Source organism: Haliotis rubra, unplaced genomic scaffold (assembly GCF_003918875.1).
Source record: "Haliotis rubra isolate DU_JTF1 unplaced genomic scaffold, ASM391887v1 Scf190, whole genome shotgun sequence".
In the NCBI taxonomy this organism is placed as follows: Eukaryota; Metazoa; Mollusca; class Gastropoda; order Lepetellida; family Haliotidae; genus Haliotis; species Haliotis rubra.
Window position 1 is genome coordinate 1,200,258 of NW_025765892.1, and position 22,592 is coordinate 1,222,849.

The 22,592-nt window shown below is 39.2% G+C and overlaps 1 protein-coding gene across 1 annotated transcript in view; it reads right to left on the bottom strand.

Annotated features, from left to right (window-relative positions):
* The window catches only part of LOC124274412 (nephrin-like), a 246,226-nt gene that overhangs the window by 3,923 nt on the left and 219,711 nt on the right, over positions 1–22,592 (bottom strand). Inside the window, 15 exon segments of the mRNA XM_046709786.1 lie at positions 520–557; positions 1,085–1,260; positions 1,733–1,827; positions 3,586–3,730; positions 4,175–4,338; positions 5,110–5,225; positions 5,227–5,265; positions 6,658–6,757; positions 7,012–7,200; positions 14,320–14,503; positions 15,321–15,439; positions 17,444–17,722; positions 18,202–18,486; positions 19,022–19,330; positions 22,246–22,410. Coding sequence (XP_046565742.1) covers positions 521–557; positions 1,085–1,260; positions 1,733–1,827; positions 3,586–3,730; positions 4,175–4,338; positions 5,110–5,225; positions 5,227–5,265; positions 6,658–6,757; positions 7,012–7,200; positions 14,320–14,503; positions 15,321–15,439; positions 17,444–17,722; positions 18,202–18,486; positions 19,022–19,330; positions 22,246–22,410 — 2,402 coding nt within the window. The 3' untranslated portion in view covers position 520.

Sequence of the window (22,592 nt, forward strand, 5' to 3'; positions counted from 1 at the left end):
GAATCTCGCCACAAGTCAACATATAGTTTGCTCTACACAGAAACATATATACGTTACATCAGTGATGTTGAAGTTACAGAGGGGAGTGCAGGCTAATCATACCTAACAACTATTTCATTAGTTGTGTCAGCTCTCTGCTACAAAACACAAACACCAAGTGCAGCTCTAGCTAGGTTACTTTCACTACCATTATGAATTAACCAGACATGACATACACTGAGACCAAATGTTTGGATATATATATTTTTTCCAATACATATTCATTTACATATGATATCTCAATTACGGAATTAGAAGTTACATAGTTCTCCACTTCTATGTACATGCTCATGTCTGATCAAGAAGGAATGGAAGTATCAGAGAAGTTGTTGGAAGGTCAAGGTCAAGTAGTATTGACCTCCCTGACCTTGCAACTGATTAGTAAGTCATTGAGAAATTTCAGAACTGTGGAAGTTTTATACTATTTCACCAATGTTATGGAATGATCTGAATTGACCTCTCAACCTGACCTCTACTCACATCATGCAATCAAATATGACTCTCTGCCTCTTGGTAGTCTGAATCAACAATTAAAGTGAAACATGCATTGTAAATCACACGTCATGCAGGGTGGCAAAACAGTTCAGGCAATCTGAAGCAGCTTGGTGGAAGCAACATACTTATTGTAATACCGATACCATTACAGAATGTATCATTCAGATCAACACGAGTTGGATCTCCTGTATGTCCAACTAACATACATTATGAATCATCATGCATACCTCTCCTACTAAATACTGTAGCTCTATAATAATAATACTTCACGCCAAAAATCCCACAAAAAAATATTGATTATGTTTGATTCTCTCTCTCAAACTCAAACCATGCCACAATTTCATTGATTTCCCTCAACTGCATTTCTATAAATGAGAAACATTTAACTGAAATGATATCTAAAATGTTGTTAAGGAATCAAACAGCCATAAATATTCTGATACTTCAAACCTATCTGAATTCTGATAATGTTTTCAATCATACTGGCTGCGAATTATCCTGAGCAACACATTACGAAGATGCTGTAGACTTGCTCATCGTGTGTTCTTACCCGGGGGGTGAGGTGTAGCGCGGTGGCAAGTCCTGGGGGCCATAGTTCCTGGCTGGCAGGGGAGGTAACTGATCAGCGGCTCCTCGGCTTGAGGTTCGGACGGGAGGGGGTGGAGGTGTTTTACCCGTTCTGCTGGGTGGACGGCTTGGTGGGCGATCACAATAATCTGTTATACTCTACCAACAAAGTACACCCTGCATTACAAGTCTGTTCACATGTTGTGAATGGCAGAAATATAAGCTCATTAATAATAATTTCATGGATTCATAGTATTACAGAAACAACTTTCTATTTACAGGGATGAGAATGTGTATGAGTGAAAAGAGGAAAATGAGCCGGGGGTGTTGGGGGCCGTAGGTCCCCATGCCAGATCCTATGACCCCTGTGCGCTCAAATCCGCAGAAAAATTCTCATCCCTGTATTTACGCTTTCTAACAAAGAGTTTTCAAATTTTGGGGGCCATCAAATTCCTGACCTTTTCTGCTATAAATTTAACAATCCTCTTTTGATATACACATTTGGTTTCTACAAGGACCTGTGATGTGTATTGTTAATTTCAACTCTTTCAACGATTGTATCTTACACCAAAACAATATTTGTATATTCTTGTTATTGTTTAAAGCATACAATACAATCCACAACTCTCACTTTGGGTCTAGTGTCTTGTCTACTGCTCCGGCCAGATTTGTCTGGGCTATTTTCAAATGTTCCTTTCTTCCTGGGCAGAGCAACACGATAGGGATCTGTTGGGAAAAAAACTCTTCGTGTATTCATTACACACCCAGTCATCCATCTCAACAGCATCTTGTCATACAGACTCCATACTGACATCGGCTATCTGTTAGGTTATATCTATTAATAATGACTCAATACTAATTAAACAGTTCTGTGAGACAGCAGTCAGTGATACTGATAACTGCAACACTCCCACACACAAACACTTAAACAGAGATGCCAACCCTAATTTAGCCCAATTAGTATTTTGACCAAAAACTGGTGCAAAAATTTGTATTTTTTGGCCAAAATTAGTATTAACTTTTCACCATTATTTTTAACAAGAAAGTTTGTGAAAAATGCTTGCGTAACACCATTGTCATTTTCACTCAGTTTAGGTACAATGCATGAGAAAAATAAGAGGTAACTGGTTTCATATTCCCTTGTAATTCAAAGTTAATATTATGTTTCTTTGAAATCACATGCTGTTTACAGTCATCAGTGCCCTGTGGTGCGATGGAAAAATCACATTTGCACATGCTACAAAATGCACAGGTTTCACTAACTGAAGATTTTTCAATCAGTGAAAACGTTGTACTGTAGCTTGGAAGGAATTTCAGTGATCTTTGTCGATCAACTATAAGTTTTTAAGGGTTCGATGCTTCCATAGTGATTTTCAATTTAAAACTGAAGACAGTGACAGATAAAGATTGTCTGCCTGATGATTCGCTATTTTACGCTTCGCTCAAGCGACAATGACAACTTCCTTTGACAAGTTTCTGCAAAGGGACATAACTATAACATCCCACTGGCTTTGTTTACCTCCGTTTTAGGGAGGAGTTTAGTTTTACGTCGAACTCAGCAATATTCCAGCTATATGGCGGTTACCTCCGGTTTGCATGTAATTAATTGATTTTTAAAAACGACTTCTGAGCTTTGAAATTGGACTTTATGTTTGACACTGAATAAAATGTGGTTGAAATTTATTGTGTAAATTATGTATGCTGTTTGATTTTAATGTATTTAAAAATTGTTTTTAGCATATTTCTACTGCTATCTTTGTCATGTATTTTGTGTTGTTTTTTCGTAACGAATACGATAAAATGGTATGGGTTGGCATTTCTGCACTAAAACAATCTGTGACACTACATTCCGTGTACTGTCCCTGAGTGAGACACCGTATAAATCATAAAGAGATATTCCACTGTGGTCAGGTCCTGTGTGAGACAATGTCTCTCCGCTATCAGTATAATCAGCTGGATTCACATCCGTCATAGCCTCTGACCCAACAAAGTCATGCTCACACTATCTTCTTCCCCTTTAGACGGAAAAAACAAATATGTATTCACATTTCTACTTTATCAGCACTGCAGTTGCAGCACACTGCACTGAGTGCACCATTCGGCATTGTTCTTTGTTCTGCAGGGGGAAGAACTCAGTATTCACGATGAGAATCAAAGGAACCATCTCTCTGAGTTTGGTTTCACGTTGGGTGCCTGGGGTTCTTGGTGGCAGTTCTTATTATGATATCAAACACAAATATAATGGATGTGACACCGTGGCAACAGCAATCAAGGTTCTACTTCTACCAGAGCATGTCAATGATTAAGTGAGGATCTTGCAACTGTCAGATAAAACAATATCATCATCTGTCTTAGACATCTGCCATGCTCAGAAAAGGAAGATGGAGGGTGTCTAGAGGCACAGCTAGGTGAGGGTGCAACAAGGACTGTGCAAGGAAATGCTCAGGGGAGTGATGAAAGGAAGTTGCTGAGCTTCAATTTTACCTTCTGTCCAAGGCGATTGCCTCCCTTGATCGTCCAGGATATATGTCTGTTTATGTCCCATTCGTGGGGAATCCAATTTATTTGGAGTGTATGGCCGACTTCCATAGTCTGACTGGGGCAGAAAAACTCGCTTGCAGTCATCATTCTGTAATATTGAAATATTGAAACACTCATACAAGTCTGTATACTGATATCGACAACACCGATACCTGAAGCCTTTATGTACTAGAGATCTGTTGCACTGCAACAACTACCGGTATAGCTTGTCATAGATGTTGGAATGATGTAGTGCTCTCAGGTTTCATTGTTGTGTTTTCTTATATGATGGTGCGAGTATTACTTCAACCAAACTGAAGAAAAACTGAACCCGACCAGACAAGCTAGTGATAGACACTATGAGCACCATCCTGCATTACTAGGACACAAAACCAACAAAGTTACATAATCATTGATATATGCCATTTAGCAGCTCACATGAAGAATTCATTATTACATTCTTTTCACATGAGAAAAGTACACACTGCCATAACCTATCAGACACACATTTGATGAATGCCAAAATACTGCTTCTTCAGCATATAAGCTTCACCTCGTAATCTTTGCTGTAATCATCTGAGAAGTCATCCATGCTCTTGTCATAGGTTCCGTAGCTGCGGCCATCCTCTGAAGCAGACATGGGGTACACCCCTCCATCCCCCTTGGTGTGTCCATACAGTTCGAAAGTGTTGGTGTGGCTCGTTGTGTCACTGCCATCTGCAAGGTCATGGACAACATGCTACACGCAAATATCATCTAAACACTTACAAACATTTGTGTGCGGTTGCATGGAATCTGTTTGTAACATTGTTGACCTTTGATAATCTGGTATATTTCTTATCGGTTAGAAAGACTTCCCTCATATTATGAGTTGATAACTGGTTAGATTGACAGTCTGTTTAATTGAACCCAACACCTGCGAAAAGTTTCATCACTTTCCCACCGTGGTATTGCTGGAATATTGCTAAACGTGGCATAAAACCCAACTCACTCACTTATTCACTATATCACCAGAAATGTATTTGCACTAATACAGTGGTGTTGGAAATTAATATAACTTAATATTTCAAATATGGATGGGTTAAATGCAAAAATATTATTCTGTTAAAAATGTGCATTATTTCCAATTTTTGAAAGCAGCTTTCAAAGAAAGTTTTTGCCCTCCATGAGGTTTTGGTATGACACACAGTATTTGATCAAAGGGCATAGCAAGTGTTCACAGCTGCCCATTGTAACATTCTGGCAGTTCTATTTCCCAATTCATAGATGTGAGACCTGTCAACTGGATTAAAATATACTCAACAATGTTTTGTCACTTAGCATTTTGGCTTCGATCAGTCAATCCTATGAACTGTAAAACATGTTAAGTTTTGCATCAGAAAAAGAAGCATAGTACTATGTTAACAGGCCCACCCCGAAGACTGCATCTACCAGTATGATGTAAACAGACGGTCATCAAGCAACTCAAGTAGTCACCATTATACATACTCTCCAGCCGCTTACGTCTCCTTCTCACGAAGAACAGAATTAATCCCACGTTGAGTGTGAGGAGGAAGATCCCCACAATACACACGACAAGGATGATGATTACGGGGACTTCGTCTGTCGGCAACGTTGACGTGATATCTTCTGGGGGAGCCACATCTAATGAACAGTACATTGAGTAGAGGTCAAATCCCAGGATATCATCAAATGTGACCAAGGTACTTCTGTTACAATCTAATCACATTAAAACAACATAAGAACTGCATATGGAATATTTCATGGGCAGCTCCTGGGAGAAGTCTCCTTTTCCAGCATATATTCCAGAAATCTACAACTTCATTATTTTTGTCACATTTAAAAAAGAGCTTGTCATAGTCAAAGATGCTGATAAGATTGTGCCTGATGCAAATGAGGCACCATTACAAACACAATCTATCATGCTGGTACATACATGTTCCAGAAGACTCAGTTTCAAAAACTTCTTAAAAAAGACAAACTTTTCTACCTGCAACAAACTTTTAACAGACATTGAAAAAAATCAGGGATGATTTGGAAAAGTTATCGATAATTTAATCCTTCCTCAAAGAGAGTGCTCTGTGGTCTCGTTTTTCTGTGATGAGCATGGAATTTAGTCTCCTATGAAAAAACTACACCTCCATCTCTTAACAAGTTGTCTAAGTCATGCAGGAGGTGAACAGTAATCTTGTGGTACTTCAGTCTTCTTGAACAACATCGTGTGATACGTCAATTCTGACGCAATGTACATGGAAAGTGACAGGACTCACATTGCACGTATTAATTACACTAATGAGCCTCGCGTGTGAATCCCCTCTTCAGCCTAGATGATTTAACCGACTTCTTCCATTTCCCCTCCTAACCCTCACAATGACAGATTCAAGATTCCTAAAAACTTGATATACTTTTGACCCTGACCAAATACTTTCATACAGGATGCTACAGTTGCAAAGTTAAATCTTTTTTCTACTTGAAGCAGTTGCAACTCTTATTGGAAACCTATTTTGACATGTTCACCTGAGATGGTTTCAATCTGTTTAAGTGTGTTTCTTATGACAGCTGCATGTTTTATGTGAGTCTGTGAGGCAAGCTCCACGGGGCACAAGTCTGTCACACTTGTCCAACCAATCAATCTTACACATACATTGCCAACACCTTCAGAAAACTACAATCTCCTCACAGGATTCAACAACAGAAGCTCAAGGCCGAGTCTGTGACATATTGATTAAATGTCAGACACCAATTTCAAACTATTTCATCATGCTTGACCTCAAAACTTCAAAAAAATGAACGTTCCTCTATGAACCAGTATCTATTGGATGTGTGACACTTGGCTGTAACAGACGTGTTGATCTGATAGGGCTTGGTTCCAATGAGTTCAGCAATGGACAACAACCATATTCTTTTTGTCTCTGTTACTGTGAGCTCTTTCTCTTTCGTAAGACATACAGAAGTTGTTACGTAAAATGACTGACTAGATCATTTGAGGGCATACACAACCTGCTGCTTTACACAGCTGTCAGACACCATACTTACTTGAGGTTTTTTGCTCTGATGAACTTTTCCTGGAATTGGCTTTTCCCTTTGCTGTTGAAAGCCATTACCGTTATTTCATATTCACTTCCAAGCTTTAAACCTGTTAAAGACACACACCATTGTTTCACAAAGAACATGTTTGTAAAGATGATTCTCTCGACACAGGATGTAGCTACAGACACCATAAACTGTTTGAGCAGACTCCAAGACTCACTGATTATTGAACACATTTCACACTGATAAACTTGTGAGGTCTTAGAGAAAAGAAAAAAAGTAATTGGTTGATTTCCAAACTTAAATATTTACTGTTCATGTGGATGAGCAGGATGCTGAAACAGTGATGTTCAAACATACCTTTGATGATGAAGGTGGTTGTGCCAGGGATGGTGATGTCAATATACACAAATCCCCTCTCTCCTTTTAAGCGATATCTCACTTGGAAGTTTTGGATGAGTCCTCCATCAAAGCCTGGCTTCCATGAGATGGTGATTGTGTTGTGGGTAGCGTTGACAAACTGGATGTCATATGGGGGATCAGGCTTACCTGAAACACGTTCAACACAAGGAGTCAAACATTGGAAGTCATACACACAGAGTCAAACATGGGAAGCAGCAGTGTTGAAGAACAGCGTCCCGTGTCAAGATATGGACTTACTGGTGGGCAAGACATGTAACACAGAGAGTCAAACATGGGAAGCAGCAGTGTTGAAGAACAGCTTCCCGTGTCAAGATATGGATTTACTGGTGGGCAAGACATGTAACACAGAGAGTCAAACATGGGAAGCAGCAGTGTTCAAGAACAGCTTCCCGTGTCAAGATATGGATTTACTGGTGGGCAAGACATGTAACACAGAGAGTCAAACATGGGAAGCAGCAGTGTTCAAGAACAGCGTCCCGTGTCAAGATATGGACTTACTGGTGGGCAAGACAAGTAACACAGAGAGTCAAAGATGGGAAGCAGCAGTGTTGAAGAACAGCGTCCCGTGTCAAGATATGGACTTACTGGTGGGCAAGACATGTAACACAGAGAGTCAAACATGGGAAGCAGCAGTGTTGAAGAACAGCTTCCCGTGTCAAGATATGGACTTACTGGTGGGCAAGACATGTAACACAGAGAGTCAAACATGGGAAGCAGCAGTGTTCAAGAACAGCGTCCCGTGTCAAGATATGGACTTACTGGTGGGCAAGACATGTAACACAGAGAGTCAAACATGGGAAGCAGCAGTGTTCAAGAACAGCGTCCCGTGTCAAGATATGGACTAACTGGTGGGCAAGACATGTAACACAGAGAGTCAAACATGGGAAGCAGCAGTGTGGAAGAACAGCGTCCCGTGTCAAGATATGGACTTACTGGTGGGCAAGACATGTAACACAGAGAGTCAAACATGGGAAGCAGCAGTGTTGAAGAACAGCTTCCCGTGTCAAGGTATGGACTTACTGGTGGGCAAGACATGTAACACAGAGAGTCAAACATGGGAAGCAGCAGTGTTGAAGAACAGCGTCCCGTGTCAAGATATGGACTTACTGGTGGGCAAGACATGTAACACAGAGTGTCAAACATGGGAAGCAGCAGTGTTCAAGAACAGCGTCCCGTGTCAAGATATGGACTTACTGGTGGGCAAGACATGTAACACAGAGAGTCAAACATGGGAAGCAGCAGTGTTGAAGAACAGCTTCCCGTGTCAAGATATGGACTTACTGGTGGGCAAGACATGTAACACAGAGAGTCAAACATGGGAAGCAGCAGTGTTCAAGAACAGCGTCCGTGTCGCGATATGGACTTACTGGTGGGCAAGACATGTAACACAGAGAGTCAAACATGGGAAGCAGCAGTGTTCAAGAACAGCGTCCCATGTCAAGATATGGACTTACTGGTGGGCAAGACATGTAACACAGAGAGTCAAACATGGGAAGCAGCAGTGTTGAAGAACAGCGTCCCGTGTCAAGATATGGACTTACTGGTGGGCAAGACATGTAACACAGAGAGTCAAACATGGGAAGCAGCAGTGTTGAAGAACAGCGTCCCGTGTCAAGATATGGACTTACTGGTGGGCAAGACATGTAACACAGAGAGTCAAACATGGGAAGCAGCAGTGTTCAAGAACAGCGTCCCGTTGGTCATAGAATATTTGTATGTTGTTTTATGTACAGAACAATGATGTGTTAACTTGTTAACTTGTCTTGTTTTCTATAACATAACCTGTATATTTACGATGATAATATATTGTGATGACAGGACATTAAACTGTATATTTATACAAGAATTGCACAAAAATATATAAACCGTGATATAATCTCCTTTGGTCAAAACCTTATAGAATTATTCTGAGAGTGAAATACCAAGGGAACTTTCATTGTATAACTATGAACAGAAATAGCAATATATTAATGAACAAGGAAAAGCGCTATCCTGAAAATATTTGTGTGTTTTGAAATATTCTATTTTATTTTATTGTAAATTTATGCCAAACAGGTGCATGTGTTGTCCACATTAAGATAAATGTTATAACTATAATGGTCTATCTATTCAGGACATTACTGAAATGGTAATACCAGTTATTCTGTGTTTTGTTGGAACAGTGTGAAATTCTGACCAACAGACCAATTTTTTGTGTGTAACTTCCACTGAAATTAGTGAGATATATACTGGTCAACATTCAATTGTCGCCTTTCTCAGACATTGCAAAATACATAAAACAAGCCATAATGTAACTGAAATAGTACAATTTTCTCAGTAATGTATTTACATTTGAAGAAAAGGCTAATGGTGCAACATTAGTCAAAATACATCTACACAGACAAAAGAATATGAGAGTCTGAGTACTACTCTACATATTAGATAGGGCCATCCATTTTACAACATCTTTACCACTATAATACACCTTTCTCATGTTGTATGATTTCATCATTTCTCGTAACTTGTGACGCTACCAAAATTTATTCGGTTACAATGTGGATTTTTGTGAAAAAACAACAACATGAAAATATACCGTCCTTATCCCCATCAAAGTATTTCCAAGTGACCTGAGTTACAATGACCTAGTTCTTGTTACTGTGATATAATAGTTGGTTTTACTGTCCTTCGCCGACATGTAAATAAAATGTCTGTATTTATCATGAATGTTTAACTATGTTTAGTCAGCACAGCAGAGTTAGGACCCCTGTTCTTTTCATGTATGAAGCCTCTGTAATCACTTGAAAATTAATTTTCATCATTTATGGCAAACCTTTTTTTCACAATTCTAATCAATGTGAAAATAGTAAAAATTTAAAACTCCAAACAGAACATTATGCTGAGCCCCACTAACTACATATGTATCATATTTCATGACATTTTGAACAAAACTGAATAAAGGTCATAAATAGCTTTTTCAATATGGCTTCCATGTTTGCAGTACTGGGGGTGTCATTCATGGTCAGAACAAGATTCAATTCCCTAGTTCTGAGGTTTCTCAGAAGACAATTTTAATGACTATTAACTTGAGACAAACAGCACTGCCCATGACATACGCTCACAGGACTTGGAGTCAGATGAGTTAAAACCAGTAAAAAATATTTCACATCAACAAAATGACTTCTTTGATTGGCATTCTCAACAAAATGACTTCTTTGATTGGCATTCTAGAAGTTGGGTAGATGAAGGATGATGACTATTTTTAAGGATGTACAACTTCTTTATTCTGTATAGGTGACGTTTCGACATAGTTTCTAATGTCGATGTCAAGCAAGTGATCACTTGCAAGTGAACACTATGTCGAATCTATGTCAAAACGTCGCCTATACAGAATAAAGAAGTTGTATATCCATAAAAATAATCCTCATCCTTCATCAACAAAATGTCTTAACACAGCCTGCCACCAAAGTATGGGTGAAACATCTACCTACCCACTGCTTGCACCTGGAACACTAAAGAAGGATTCTGTGAACAACTTGACACAACTGTCAGTGTGTATACTAACCAGGTAAAACAAGAAATATGTGGCCAGAGCAATCAACTACACAGTAATCAAATCATCCTGGCAGCTGTTGAAAATGTTGCTATGGGGCTGGTGATAATTCCTAACGTGCCAAATATGTACATTGACTCACCTCATGTGTTTTCTGATCTATTTTAGAATACTTCTAAGTAGGAAAATAGCACTTGTTAGTTTTGATCAATGCTTATCAAATAAAGCAGTCTCTTGGTGAGAACAATATTGCAATTCCAAGAAGTCTGCGTGTTATTTCTGACACGTTACAACTCTCATACTAAAGATGAAGAGAGCTGACATAAAGACCTCTGGAGTACACACAGAAGGAATTAGACCTGCTAATGCTATGCCAATCAATATCATATCACTCAGTATTCTTACAAGACTTGTTGGCGGATCGTTTTGTCATCACTTGACATTGATAAACTGAAGCAAAACATAATTAGACAGGCACTTCATTCATTGAAAACTTTCCATTTACTCAAGGGAGGTGATAAGGAAATTATCAATCTATTTACAGTTAATGACATCTGCCCTATTGAGATGAAGTGGCAAGTTTCCTTAAAGAAAACTACAATTCAAGTTTTGATAGACCTTCACAGAGTAACAAAAATAATATCAACAAAAATTTGTGTTGACATTTCGAATTCCTCATACATATAACCTATATGTGCAAAGTAACAGAGTTTGCTGACACTATGCTCTTGCATACTTTATGTGTTTACAGTTGAACACATGGAAAACACTTGCCAAAATCAGCTACAAAGACGGTACAAAGATGTACAACCCACATACATGACAGCAGCTGTACAAAGATGTACGACCCACACATGATGGCAGCTGTACAACCCACACATGAAGGCAGTTGTACAAAGATGTACAACCCACGCACGACGGCAGCTGTACAAAGATGTACAACCCACACACGGCAGCAGCTGTAAAAAGATGTACAACCCACTAATGATGGCAGCTGTACAAAGGTGTACAACCCACACATGATGGCAGCTGTACAAAGGTGTACAACCCACACATGATGGCAGCTGTACAAAGGTGTACAACCCACACATGGCAGCTGTACAACCCACACACGACGGCAGCTGTACAAAGATGTACAACCCACACACGGCAGCAGCTGTAAAAAGATGTACAACCCACTAATGATGGCAGCTGTACAAAGGTGTACAACCCACACATGATGACAGCTGTACAAAGGTGTACAACCCACACATGATGGCAGCTGTACAAAGGTGTACAACCCACACATGACGGCAGCTATAGAAAGATGTACAACCCACACATGACAGCAGCTGTACAAAGATGTACAACCCACACTTGATGGCAGCTGTACAACCCACAAATGAAAGCAGCTGTACAACCCACACATGACTGCAGCTGTACAACCCACACATGACAGCAACTGCACAAAGATGTACAACCCACACATGACAGCAACTGCACAAAGATGTACAACCCACATGACGGCAGCTGTACAAAGATGCACAACCGACACATGACAGGAGGTGTACAAGACACACACAAAGGCAGCTGTACAGCCCACACATGAAGACAGCTGTAAAAGATGTACAACCCACACATGAAGCCAACTGTACAATGATGTACAACCCACAGATGATGGCAGCTGTACAATGATGTACAACCCACAGATGACGGCAGCTGTATAATGATGTACAACTCACACATGAATGCAGCTGTAGAACTCACACATGATGGCAGCTGTAGAACCCATACATGAAGGCAGCTGTAGAAAGATGTACAACCCACACATAACAGGAGCTGTACAATGATGTACAACACACATATAGAGGCAGCTGCAGAAAGATGTACAACCCACACATAAAAGCAGCTGTACAATGATATGCAACCCAGACATGCCGGCAGCTGTACAAAACACACATGAAGGCAGCTGTACAAAGATGTACAACCCATACATGAAGCCATCTGTACAAAGATGTACAACCCACATATGAAGGCAGCTGTACAAAGATGTACAACCCACACATAAAAGCAGCTGTACAATGATGTAATACCCACACATGATGGCAGCTGTACAATGATGTACAACCCACACATGACGGCAGCTGTAGAACTCACACATGAAGGCAGCTGTACAAAACACACATGAAGGCAGCTGTACAACCCACACATGATGGCAGCTATACAAAGATGGAAAGCAAGCAGCTACTCAAGTGGTAAGTTCCATGTCTTGGTATTGAATTTGGGCATGGAAATGCATTCTTTATAAAATCATACCAATCTATAAAACCACCGATCCTCGTGCTGAATAATCACGTAAAATCAGTCTCAATTTCATATCTCCAAAATGGATAAGGCCAAAGAAATATTCACATTCATAAAGGCAATTTGGAACAGACAGCATTAATATCTATCCTGATTGATATGGTGGTTTTTTCCACAAGAATGAGAAGGAATTGCTGTATTGAATGATATGAACACTTTTATTATACCCAAATGAAAAAAGCTGGTGAAATAATTACAAAAATTGATCTATTTATCTGGGGTTATGGAACACGGTTTCACGCAGCTTGATCTCCGTGCAGCATCAATGTCAGTCCGTTCAATCTCAATGTGATGTCAAGTGTTCCCCAAACTATGGTTCAACTTTATAAACACCAAGCTAAAAGTTTTTATCCAAAAAATCCCTTGCAATTCCATTGCAAGTCAGCATGGTCAATTCCAACAAGTCAAATTCAATTAGAGGAGATGCAATATAGGCATGAAAAGAAGCTAAACATGATAAAAATCTGCAGTGAAAAGTTAGTCTTGCAATTTGTGATAACAAAAACTGTTAATTCCTAGACAATTGATCTGTAGCAGTATTTCTGAAACACTCCATTCACGGAGAACCAACAGCACGATGCTTATTTAACAATAACAATACTAAAATGTGAATATTTAACTGAAATCCTTTTCTATTTCTCACAACATCTGATGTTAAGACTTTAACTCACATGTTTATGCGAGTTTCACAATTCACATATGGTTCATCTGTGGAAGAAGACACAGAAATAACCAATTCTGATTAAATTTGAGCAAATGCAGAACAGCGACTTCCAATTACAGAGTGACTCACACAAACCATGGGTAGAAAGTCAGCAACCATCGCCCCTAGCTAGGATATTCAGTAACACCTACTGACAAGCCCATTCCTCTATATATACAGATAGGTACACTCAGTACATCTTGTGGAAAGTCATTCAAGTAAAGAGTGTAGAAAATAATGACATTCAAACCAAAGGAGGTAAACCAGCGTCATCACATGAATGTAACTGTGATTGCCAGTTACCAGATTATTATGCGTAACTAAACTCTACCCAATGACTGTGGCTTTACTGCTAGTACCATGCAACTGTGCATCCCTATATAATGGAAGAGTTAGGGTTAAACTGCAATTCCTACTTCATTTCCAACCTGTCTGTATCTTCCTTACTCATCATGAAAACAACACCAAGGAGTTGATTTCAGTTCAGTATTCAAACAAAAAAGAGCCCATTTTACATCTATTATACTTACGGCTACAAATAATCTTTTTTTTAAAAAAAGTTCAATTTTGCATAGGAAATAAAAAACAGCCCAACCTTAATCTGTAATACTGGTGTATTTCAACTTAAACTTGTACAAGTCTGGAAAGTTTGAAATAATGCAAAGCATACTTGTTCCATCCAAGACGATGTCTATGGAGTCTGTGCCCTTGGCATTGGTGGCTTTACACATGTAGCGTCCATAGTCGCCCTTGGCCACCGCCTTCACCTGCAGTGTGTTGGTGTAGTCGACGTCACCCGACTTGGACGTAGACACAGAGTACTTGGACTTGGATGTGTCAATAGTTTGACCATTCTGAAATCAAGAAGTTGTAAAGAAGACCTACATGCAAGTTTGCCATCATAAACTTGTCACAGAACTTACAGAAACTACTTTCAACTAAAACAGCTGTAGCTAATTTCTAATACATGAATAATGTTCAATGGCTAGCCAAGTTGGATCCAAGTCCTTAAAAATACTTTCCATGGTATTACAAATCATATTTTATTTTGCTTTTCAAAAAAAAATTATGAATAGATCAATCTGGCAACTAAAGATTACTCGAATCATGGGTTCATTTCAACAAATTCCTGTAATGGCAGCATCCAGGCCTACATTTGAAATTATCATCAGTTTTGTTTTAAACATATTTTATTCACAGAGAAAAGGATTAGGAACAAGTTTTCCAACTTAGAATACCCTCTCCTTGGTATGTACATAGGTAATTTAGATTCCCACAACTAAAGAAGACAGAAGGTGGACAAGAAAGTAGCATAAGTAAAAAAGAGATTATACAGAAAAATATCAATATGCCATACAAATCGTTTTGTCTCACTAATGAACGATTGCACTAACTTGAATACATTTGTATTTTCACATGATGATAGGTCTGCACTTCCTGCTAACAAAAGTTTAAGGTCATTGGCATCAGTCAGTAGCCTTCCTTTCAAAATATATTTTTCAAGAAAAATATATAAAAAGAACTACTTGAAATAAAATAAACCCAGGCACTGAATTGCTAAATATGTGATCAATCCTCTTCCAAAACTGAGTAAGCCTTGAACGGTATTTCCAGAATTGTCTGTAGATGTGATATATGTGACAACTAATGGCATGCTATAATGTCCAGTACCTTGAACCAGGTGAATGTGATGCTAGGGGCCCCTGATGCCTTGCAGATCAGCTTCCCCGTGGACTTCTCCTCACTGGCAGCCTTGGAGTACTCAGGGGACTTATCTATCACTGGTGCATCTGGAATAAACACACACACATCATAACCTTCTCCCACTGCAGGCACACATTTCAGCATGGGGATTGTAAAGCATACCCAAACCTGTGTCTTAGTCAATTTCCAATTCAATTTGAAACATACTCTGAAATGTATTGAACCATAAAATGGTTGAGCTCTCCATGCCAATAATGTGTTTCTAATGAATCGTTTTGTCAACAAAATTGACTATCTTTGTCAGCCAGCTGGCATTTAAATCTTCAGCCTGAAGATATTTTCTGAATCTGAAAGACCATTTCTAATTCTTGTCAAAGTTGAAGAGTTCAACACTGCATTTGGGTAGTGTGTTAAATAGCGGCTAAATTGTGGCTTGAGCTACTCCCACCATGACTTTATAAGAGAGCAATGCTGGAGTCAGTAATATCTCAGCTGCATCACAGAAGCTGAGGCACACAGCCATCCCTCGCCATAATGCTGCTCTCTGCATCCATGGACCTCGTGTGTTATCGGACTCCACAGTATTTCTCAGGAAATGTCATATTTTTTGTGCACAGTGTGCATTTAAGCATAATTGCTATTTTGTGTTTTGTGTCCTGTTAGCAGCTATGTCTGATTGCCTCTGGTGAATGAACAACAGATAACAAACTTGTAAATGAAAATGTATAACTTGCGATTAAACGTCCCAAAACATGATAACATTCCAATTGTATTTCTTGCTAAGCTAGGCACTGTTCTACATGTAGAGATTAAGACCACCATGTGCATTTTGGTCCACTGTTGGATACATAGTATGAATGGAACAGAATCACAGAGCCCCACTTCTGGTAGTACTTGCTGTTTTGTCTCATGTAAGGTGCATTTCAAGGCATCAATAGTGGTAATCTGATGATGAATGCTGTGACTACGACACAACAGATGTTGTAATGTATGGGACAGAATATGGTTAGTTAGCATGCACCGCCTGCTTGGTGTACAGGTTAGAGTGTCAGCCAGGAGAGTGGAAGGTCGTGGGTTCGATCCCCGGCTGCATCTTACCAAAAAGACGTTAAAATATGGTACTTGTTGGTCCCTGCCTGGCGCTAGGCATTAATGGGTACAACAAGGACTGGTCGGCTCGGAGTCAGTAAAATGTGTCTGAATAGAGTATTCATGCTTAACTGTGGCATGGTATCTCAGTGAGCTAGCACTATAAAACCAGCTTAAGTCCGGGCTAGTACAAGCAGCCACACATACATACACATGCACATCGTCTTTTGAGCGAAATATACTTAAGTACGATGTTAAACCCCACTTCACCTCACTTCACCTAGTTAGCATGCAGTCACAAGATTTCGCCTCCAATAATGTAAACAATTATTACAGAATGAAAATATTACTCAACTTAACAACATATATTACAAACACAAGTCCCAAGTCCATATCAAAACAATGAGCTTTATCTATTACACAAGATAATAAACTTGTGCACATTTAGTAGAGATTTGTTAGTATCCTACTCCAAATGATGTCAAGGAGTTTGATTGTGAGGAAAATATTTACAACAATGGGAGCCATTTAAATGACCCTGTGGTTAAACCAAATCAACAGTATAGCTTAGGGTCTAAGAGGGAAGACGGTAGTAAGGTGTGGACACGGCAAGCTAGTGGCTGAAAGTGATCAGTGACCAGCAGGTGACAACCAATCCATTTCACTTCAAACAATTAACAAATATTTCAAAATCAATAAATCGTAGATGCAACAATGAGAAATGACTCCACAAGTAGATGATAACTCAGCAGGTCTAAGGTTGATGAAGTTTCAAGGTATATGGGAGACAGTATCTTAAATGTTCTAAATGAGTGGACATTGTTAGCTGTATTCCAGTCATTTCGCAGCAGGCTGTCATCCAGTCTGGACCAGCCACCATGATGACTCCAGAAGTGCCCAACTTCAGGACTACCAGATCTTCAGATTTACAACAAGCCTGGGGACCTGGGATACAGAGAATAATGCAAAAGCCATGTTCTGTCTGACTGGCCTGTACTCACACTTGACGATCAGTTTAGCCTTCTTGGTAGCAGCTTTGCCGATCTTGTTGTCTGCAGTACACACAAAATCACCCGTATCTGTACGGGACAATTCATGGACGGTTAAATGTGCTTTTCCTTTCTCATATGTCTGCCTTGTCTTGGACATGTCGTAGTTGGCACGGGACCAGATGACCATGTTGGGGGTGATGGGGTTGGCGTCACCAATACACTCAAAGAACGCCACGCCTCCCTCATCCTCCATGACTTTCCCGGAGATCTTCTTTATAGTGGCTGCATCTGAAGTTACAACAAACACTCTCACCAAGGCATTACCTCTCAAGCCAGTATAGAGGAACTGTGACATACTCAACACTCCTGAAAGCACACGTTGAGTGACTCAGAAAGTGAGATGTCATTCTAATGATTGTATAGTCAACATCAAAGCACATGTAATACATTCTCAGCTGCAACACTCCATCAGGTTGAGTGTCCAGACCTGAGAGAGATTACTGCACTCCACCGTGTTGTGATAGGACACATTAACAAATAAGGTCACTATGCACCATGTCAGGTATGTTCTATAAACAGATGCTACCCATTATCAGCTATCCCTTGTCCATTGGCCCACTCAGGGACATTGTCAGGAAGAGACAGGTGAGGTTAGTACTTCAGAATATCTCGGTATTAGGAATTAACAACACTATCTGTAATTACAATTATGCACACATTATGATCAAAAGGCTCCCGCCAACTTCATAGAACTATATTCTACATACATCTGACTTCAATGGAGAAGTTGTGTGTTGTGAAGCCTTCAGCATTAGAAGCTTTAATGGTGAAGTCCCCTCTATCTCCTCGGCGGATCTTGGTGATTTTGAGGATGCCCTCGGTGAGCTTGAAGCGGGGAATATCACTGGGCAGGGACAGCTGTACATTGCCCCGGTACAGCTTGTACGTGACCTCCGGGGGGTTAGAGTATGTGGAGAAGTTCAGTGACACACTGTTCCCTTCTATCAGATCCACCTTCTCTGGGACACCCGTACTGTTAAACTCTGGTGCAACTGAAACAAGGCCAGTGCATATATAACTTGACATAAAGACAACTAGCACACCATGTTAAAAATAAGGTAGTTTTCTTTATGTACATTTCAATCATTTCTGTCACAGACTGTACAATGATTAGGAGCATCTGTTGCTATTTCTCATTTCTGAAGAAATGTACGTATTTCTCAAATACAGGCTGTCCTGATAATTCTGTTCATCAGCTTATGTTATAGTGATCCAACTTCACTTTATATCAATACTAACTGTGTCATGTGTCCTCTTCAGTTTCAACACACTTATATACTTCTCATGTCAATTTAGAATATTTGGTACAAGCAGATATACTGAAATGGGATCTTCCCAACATGAAAAAACAGATGTCAATCTGACAGATGTCATCTGCCTCATGAGACTAGATAATGAGACAAATAAAATTCTAAAACATTTACTTGGCTTTGACTTCAAAATAATGCATTTCCATACTGTCGATTCCAATCAGAGATAATCTGTAACACTTTGGTAACAGGACCAGGCATTGCATCATCTACTTACACAACACATTAAGGGTAAGAGCATCAGTGACAGCCTGCCCAAATATTCTGTTTGTTGCCTGGCAACCAAAATAAGCATTGTGATCTGCTGATGTTGGCAAAAACTCGAGGACGTTTGTGGTAGATTTTCCATCATTCTCCGCCTCCGCCTCGCCTCTGTCGATGCCCTGGACCCGGCGTCGGTCGGCACCCTTGATCCAGGTGATGTCTGCTGCCGGGTTGGAGGAGGCAGACACGCATGTGATGTTCATCAACTGTCCTGCTTTAGGTTTGGCTGGCCACGTTTTGATGCTCACTGATGCTGGGGGGACTGAAAGTAAAGGAAAAAATGATAAACATAATTATGAAAAGGTCATGTTGTTAAGGCAACAGATAAAAATGAAGGCGTGATTATAAAGTTCCAATATTGTGCACAGACCTAGCCTTGAACACGTCTGTCAGTTGGTGGACACAGTTTGTTTTTGAGAATCAAGAAGAAGAAAGAAATCTGCAATTTTGAGAAACTGTTGGATTCAAATGATGTTCTTGATCAATGAAGTATACATTTTATCCAAATATTAACAGCTACTTCTCTTTCCTTACTGCATGGAAATGATTTAGTTTCAGTTACATCTTGACAGAAAGAACAACGTATATCACATGGAAAGTAGGCTTGATACACCATGACAAACATCAGAGCTCCAGATAAGCTTTTGGCCATGTGGGTATGATACCCATACTTTTGAAACTAAATGGGTATTTCCAATTTCAAGAGGGTATCTATACTTTAAGATACCCACCTTCTTTTTAAAATCTTGGTATTCATTTCAAATAAGTATAAGAGGTGCGACATTTTTTTTTATTAAAAAATAAAATAAGACAAAATCCTCCTAACAATGCTAATTTATAGCTAATAGCTAATACAGCTTTATCCACTTGTGCTGTAAGAAATAATAAGTGCCTTAGTCTACATCCGTTTTGTTGGAAAACAAGATACCAAGATGGCTATTTGATGATATAACAGCCATATCTTCACTCTAACAGTTAGTCTTTTCAAAATCTTCAAACCTTGGTCCCATGGTGTTGTTTCACTTCCACGTTGCGAATACCTAATGTTACAAGTTCATATAAAATATCACCAGCACTTGACTCTGATTGTGAAACAGTAATTTCGATTAATTGTCTCTAATGAAGTTGTTTTCTGTTTGTAAAGCGTAAAATACTAGATATTTTCAACCACATAGCTTTCAACCACACTTGCTTCCCATTATGGATTTGTTTACAGGACATGTAGAAAGAAAACAGCTATTTGATTGGTTGCTATTTATATATAGGCCAATCAGTGAAGGGGTAACTAACCATGATTGGTATTCTATCTGCGTTGCACGGTTTAATTACATTTACAATTATTCAAGATTCTTCGAATCGCGTATATTTACAGATGAAAAAGTCATAAGTTCAATTGGCTTGAATTGATACGATACGCAACATGATTTTGATGTATTGGGTAAATACATCGTTAGTTTGACATAGCGTAAACGTAAATATTTAGTGCTTTTTCATACGCTGGCATTTATTTTCCTTGTTTATTTCATCTTTTCTGTAGCATATTATAAGCAGATACGCAGCTTATCTGCAGCATCCTGAATATCACATACACTGTCTGTGGAAAGTACTCAAAACTATAAAATAATAATACAAGAAATATTTGAAATTCTCTAATCTGTTAAAATATATCTTAGAAACATTAATTTAGGACTGATTATCAAATAAAATTGACCAAAGTTAATTATCAAAAACATTATGCCTTCTGAATCATTAATTGGGTTAAGAATCACTAATCCTAAATCAGGAAGGTAGAGACAAAGGTTGATTCTCATCCCACAGTATCTTCATTAGTGCTGAGTCTCCTCAATACACCAACTGTACATCACACACTGTTTCCATGCATGTCATTACACAAGGCATGGAAGTCACAATGACTACTTATAAACCGATCCAATCAATCATGTCACTAAATTATCACATATTTACAATCCTATTGACCAAATTGAAAGTGCTTTCTTTTCTCTACAAACTTCAAGCTTTACCAGGACAAAATCTGCAAACCAACAAATGAAAAACATTCTTGCCATGACTGATGTGAACTTTCAGATTATGCTTTTATATCTATTTACAAACTAAGCATGCAATTTCAAATTCTTACTTGAATAAACACAGAATTCCATCTTAGCTGTATATTGCCTTGGGAAGCGTATGTATACTAACATAATAGATTTCCAGTTTCAACTGAAGCGTAGTCTAGAGTCATATTTCAGACTTGACGCAGGCATTACCATAATCTGATTACGTTTAGACAGTGTTAGTTCAGCTAAGAACAGTCCCCCCATCACATTCTTCATCATAATGTTTATCTCTCAAATTTCACCAGACAGGATATTTTGGTGTAATCCTTTCTATGATCTGTCTCCCTGTGCTTCTACATCAATGGTATTTGGCAGCAGCAGCAGCAGCATCTACACCCATCACAGGCACTACAACAGCTTCCTTGCAGTCACTATAAATCTCATACAGACTCTTGCAGGATGTCTATATGACCCACTTCAGCAAGCATATCAATGTTCCTAATCAACATCAAAACATCAGTTATCTCTACTAATAATTCTAAGAATACCACCTGAATTACAGCACTGACATAAATCTTGTATTTTGACTGCAATCACACTAAAAGTAAACCTTCAGATTTTCAACAGAAGTCCTTTCCACTGTCAACTATACATAATAAGTTGTCCCCAAATAGCAGCAAGCAGCCCTTCTGTGGCCTGGAGAGGCAGGAAACACCACTGCTTTCCTGTGCTGCTAATACTCTAATAAGATACGACCATCAATGGTTTTTGTCTGTTTATTGGGTATGTGTTTATGTGAGTAGTTGTTAATATTTGGTGTTTGTTGTGTGAATTCTTCAGTAGACTCCCAATATCTGAAGTAAAAACTTGAAAGCATAAGGCAAATGAGGGACCATTTATCACAATGATTCCATCCTCACAGTTGTTTCACAACAAGTAAAGTAATTATTATCAGGGTTTTGAAATAAACCACCTAATTTAAGAACAGGCATGTGGACTTATCAAACAAGCGTTGAGGTCTGGTATCACCATGTCCAAGGATGTTTTCTACATGTTTTACCCCACACAACAAGCCATGCAATGTTGATGGACAACAACACCAGGTTGGGAGGTGACTTACACAGGACTGTCAGATTGACGTAGGTTTCCAAGGGAGATGCAGTTGCTTCGTTCTGTGCTGTACACTTGTACGTAGCTCCGTTGTCATTGGGTGTTGCCACCACCTGTATCACAGCTTGGGCTAAGTTACCACGCTTTGTGTTCTCAGAAGAAATTTTCCTTGATCCTGAAATTATGCCAAATGTCAAATATTATTAGACAACTTCATGGATTCAGCACTGCCCCAATCACAGACTTTTTAACTCAATCACTCCAATCTTTTGCCATGAAATGAATTTTCATCATTTACAGTTCAGTATAAAAATGACACAACATTGTAAGCAAGACACTTTCACATAATGCTTCCTC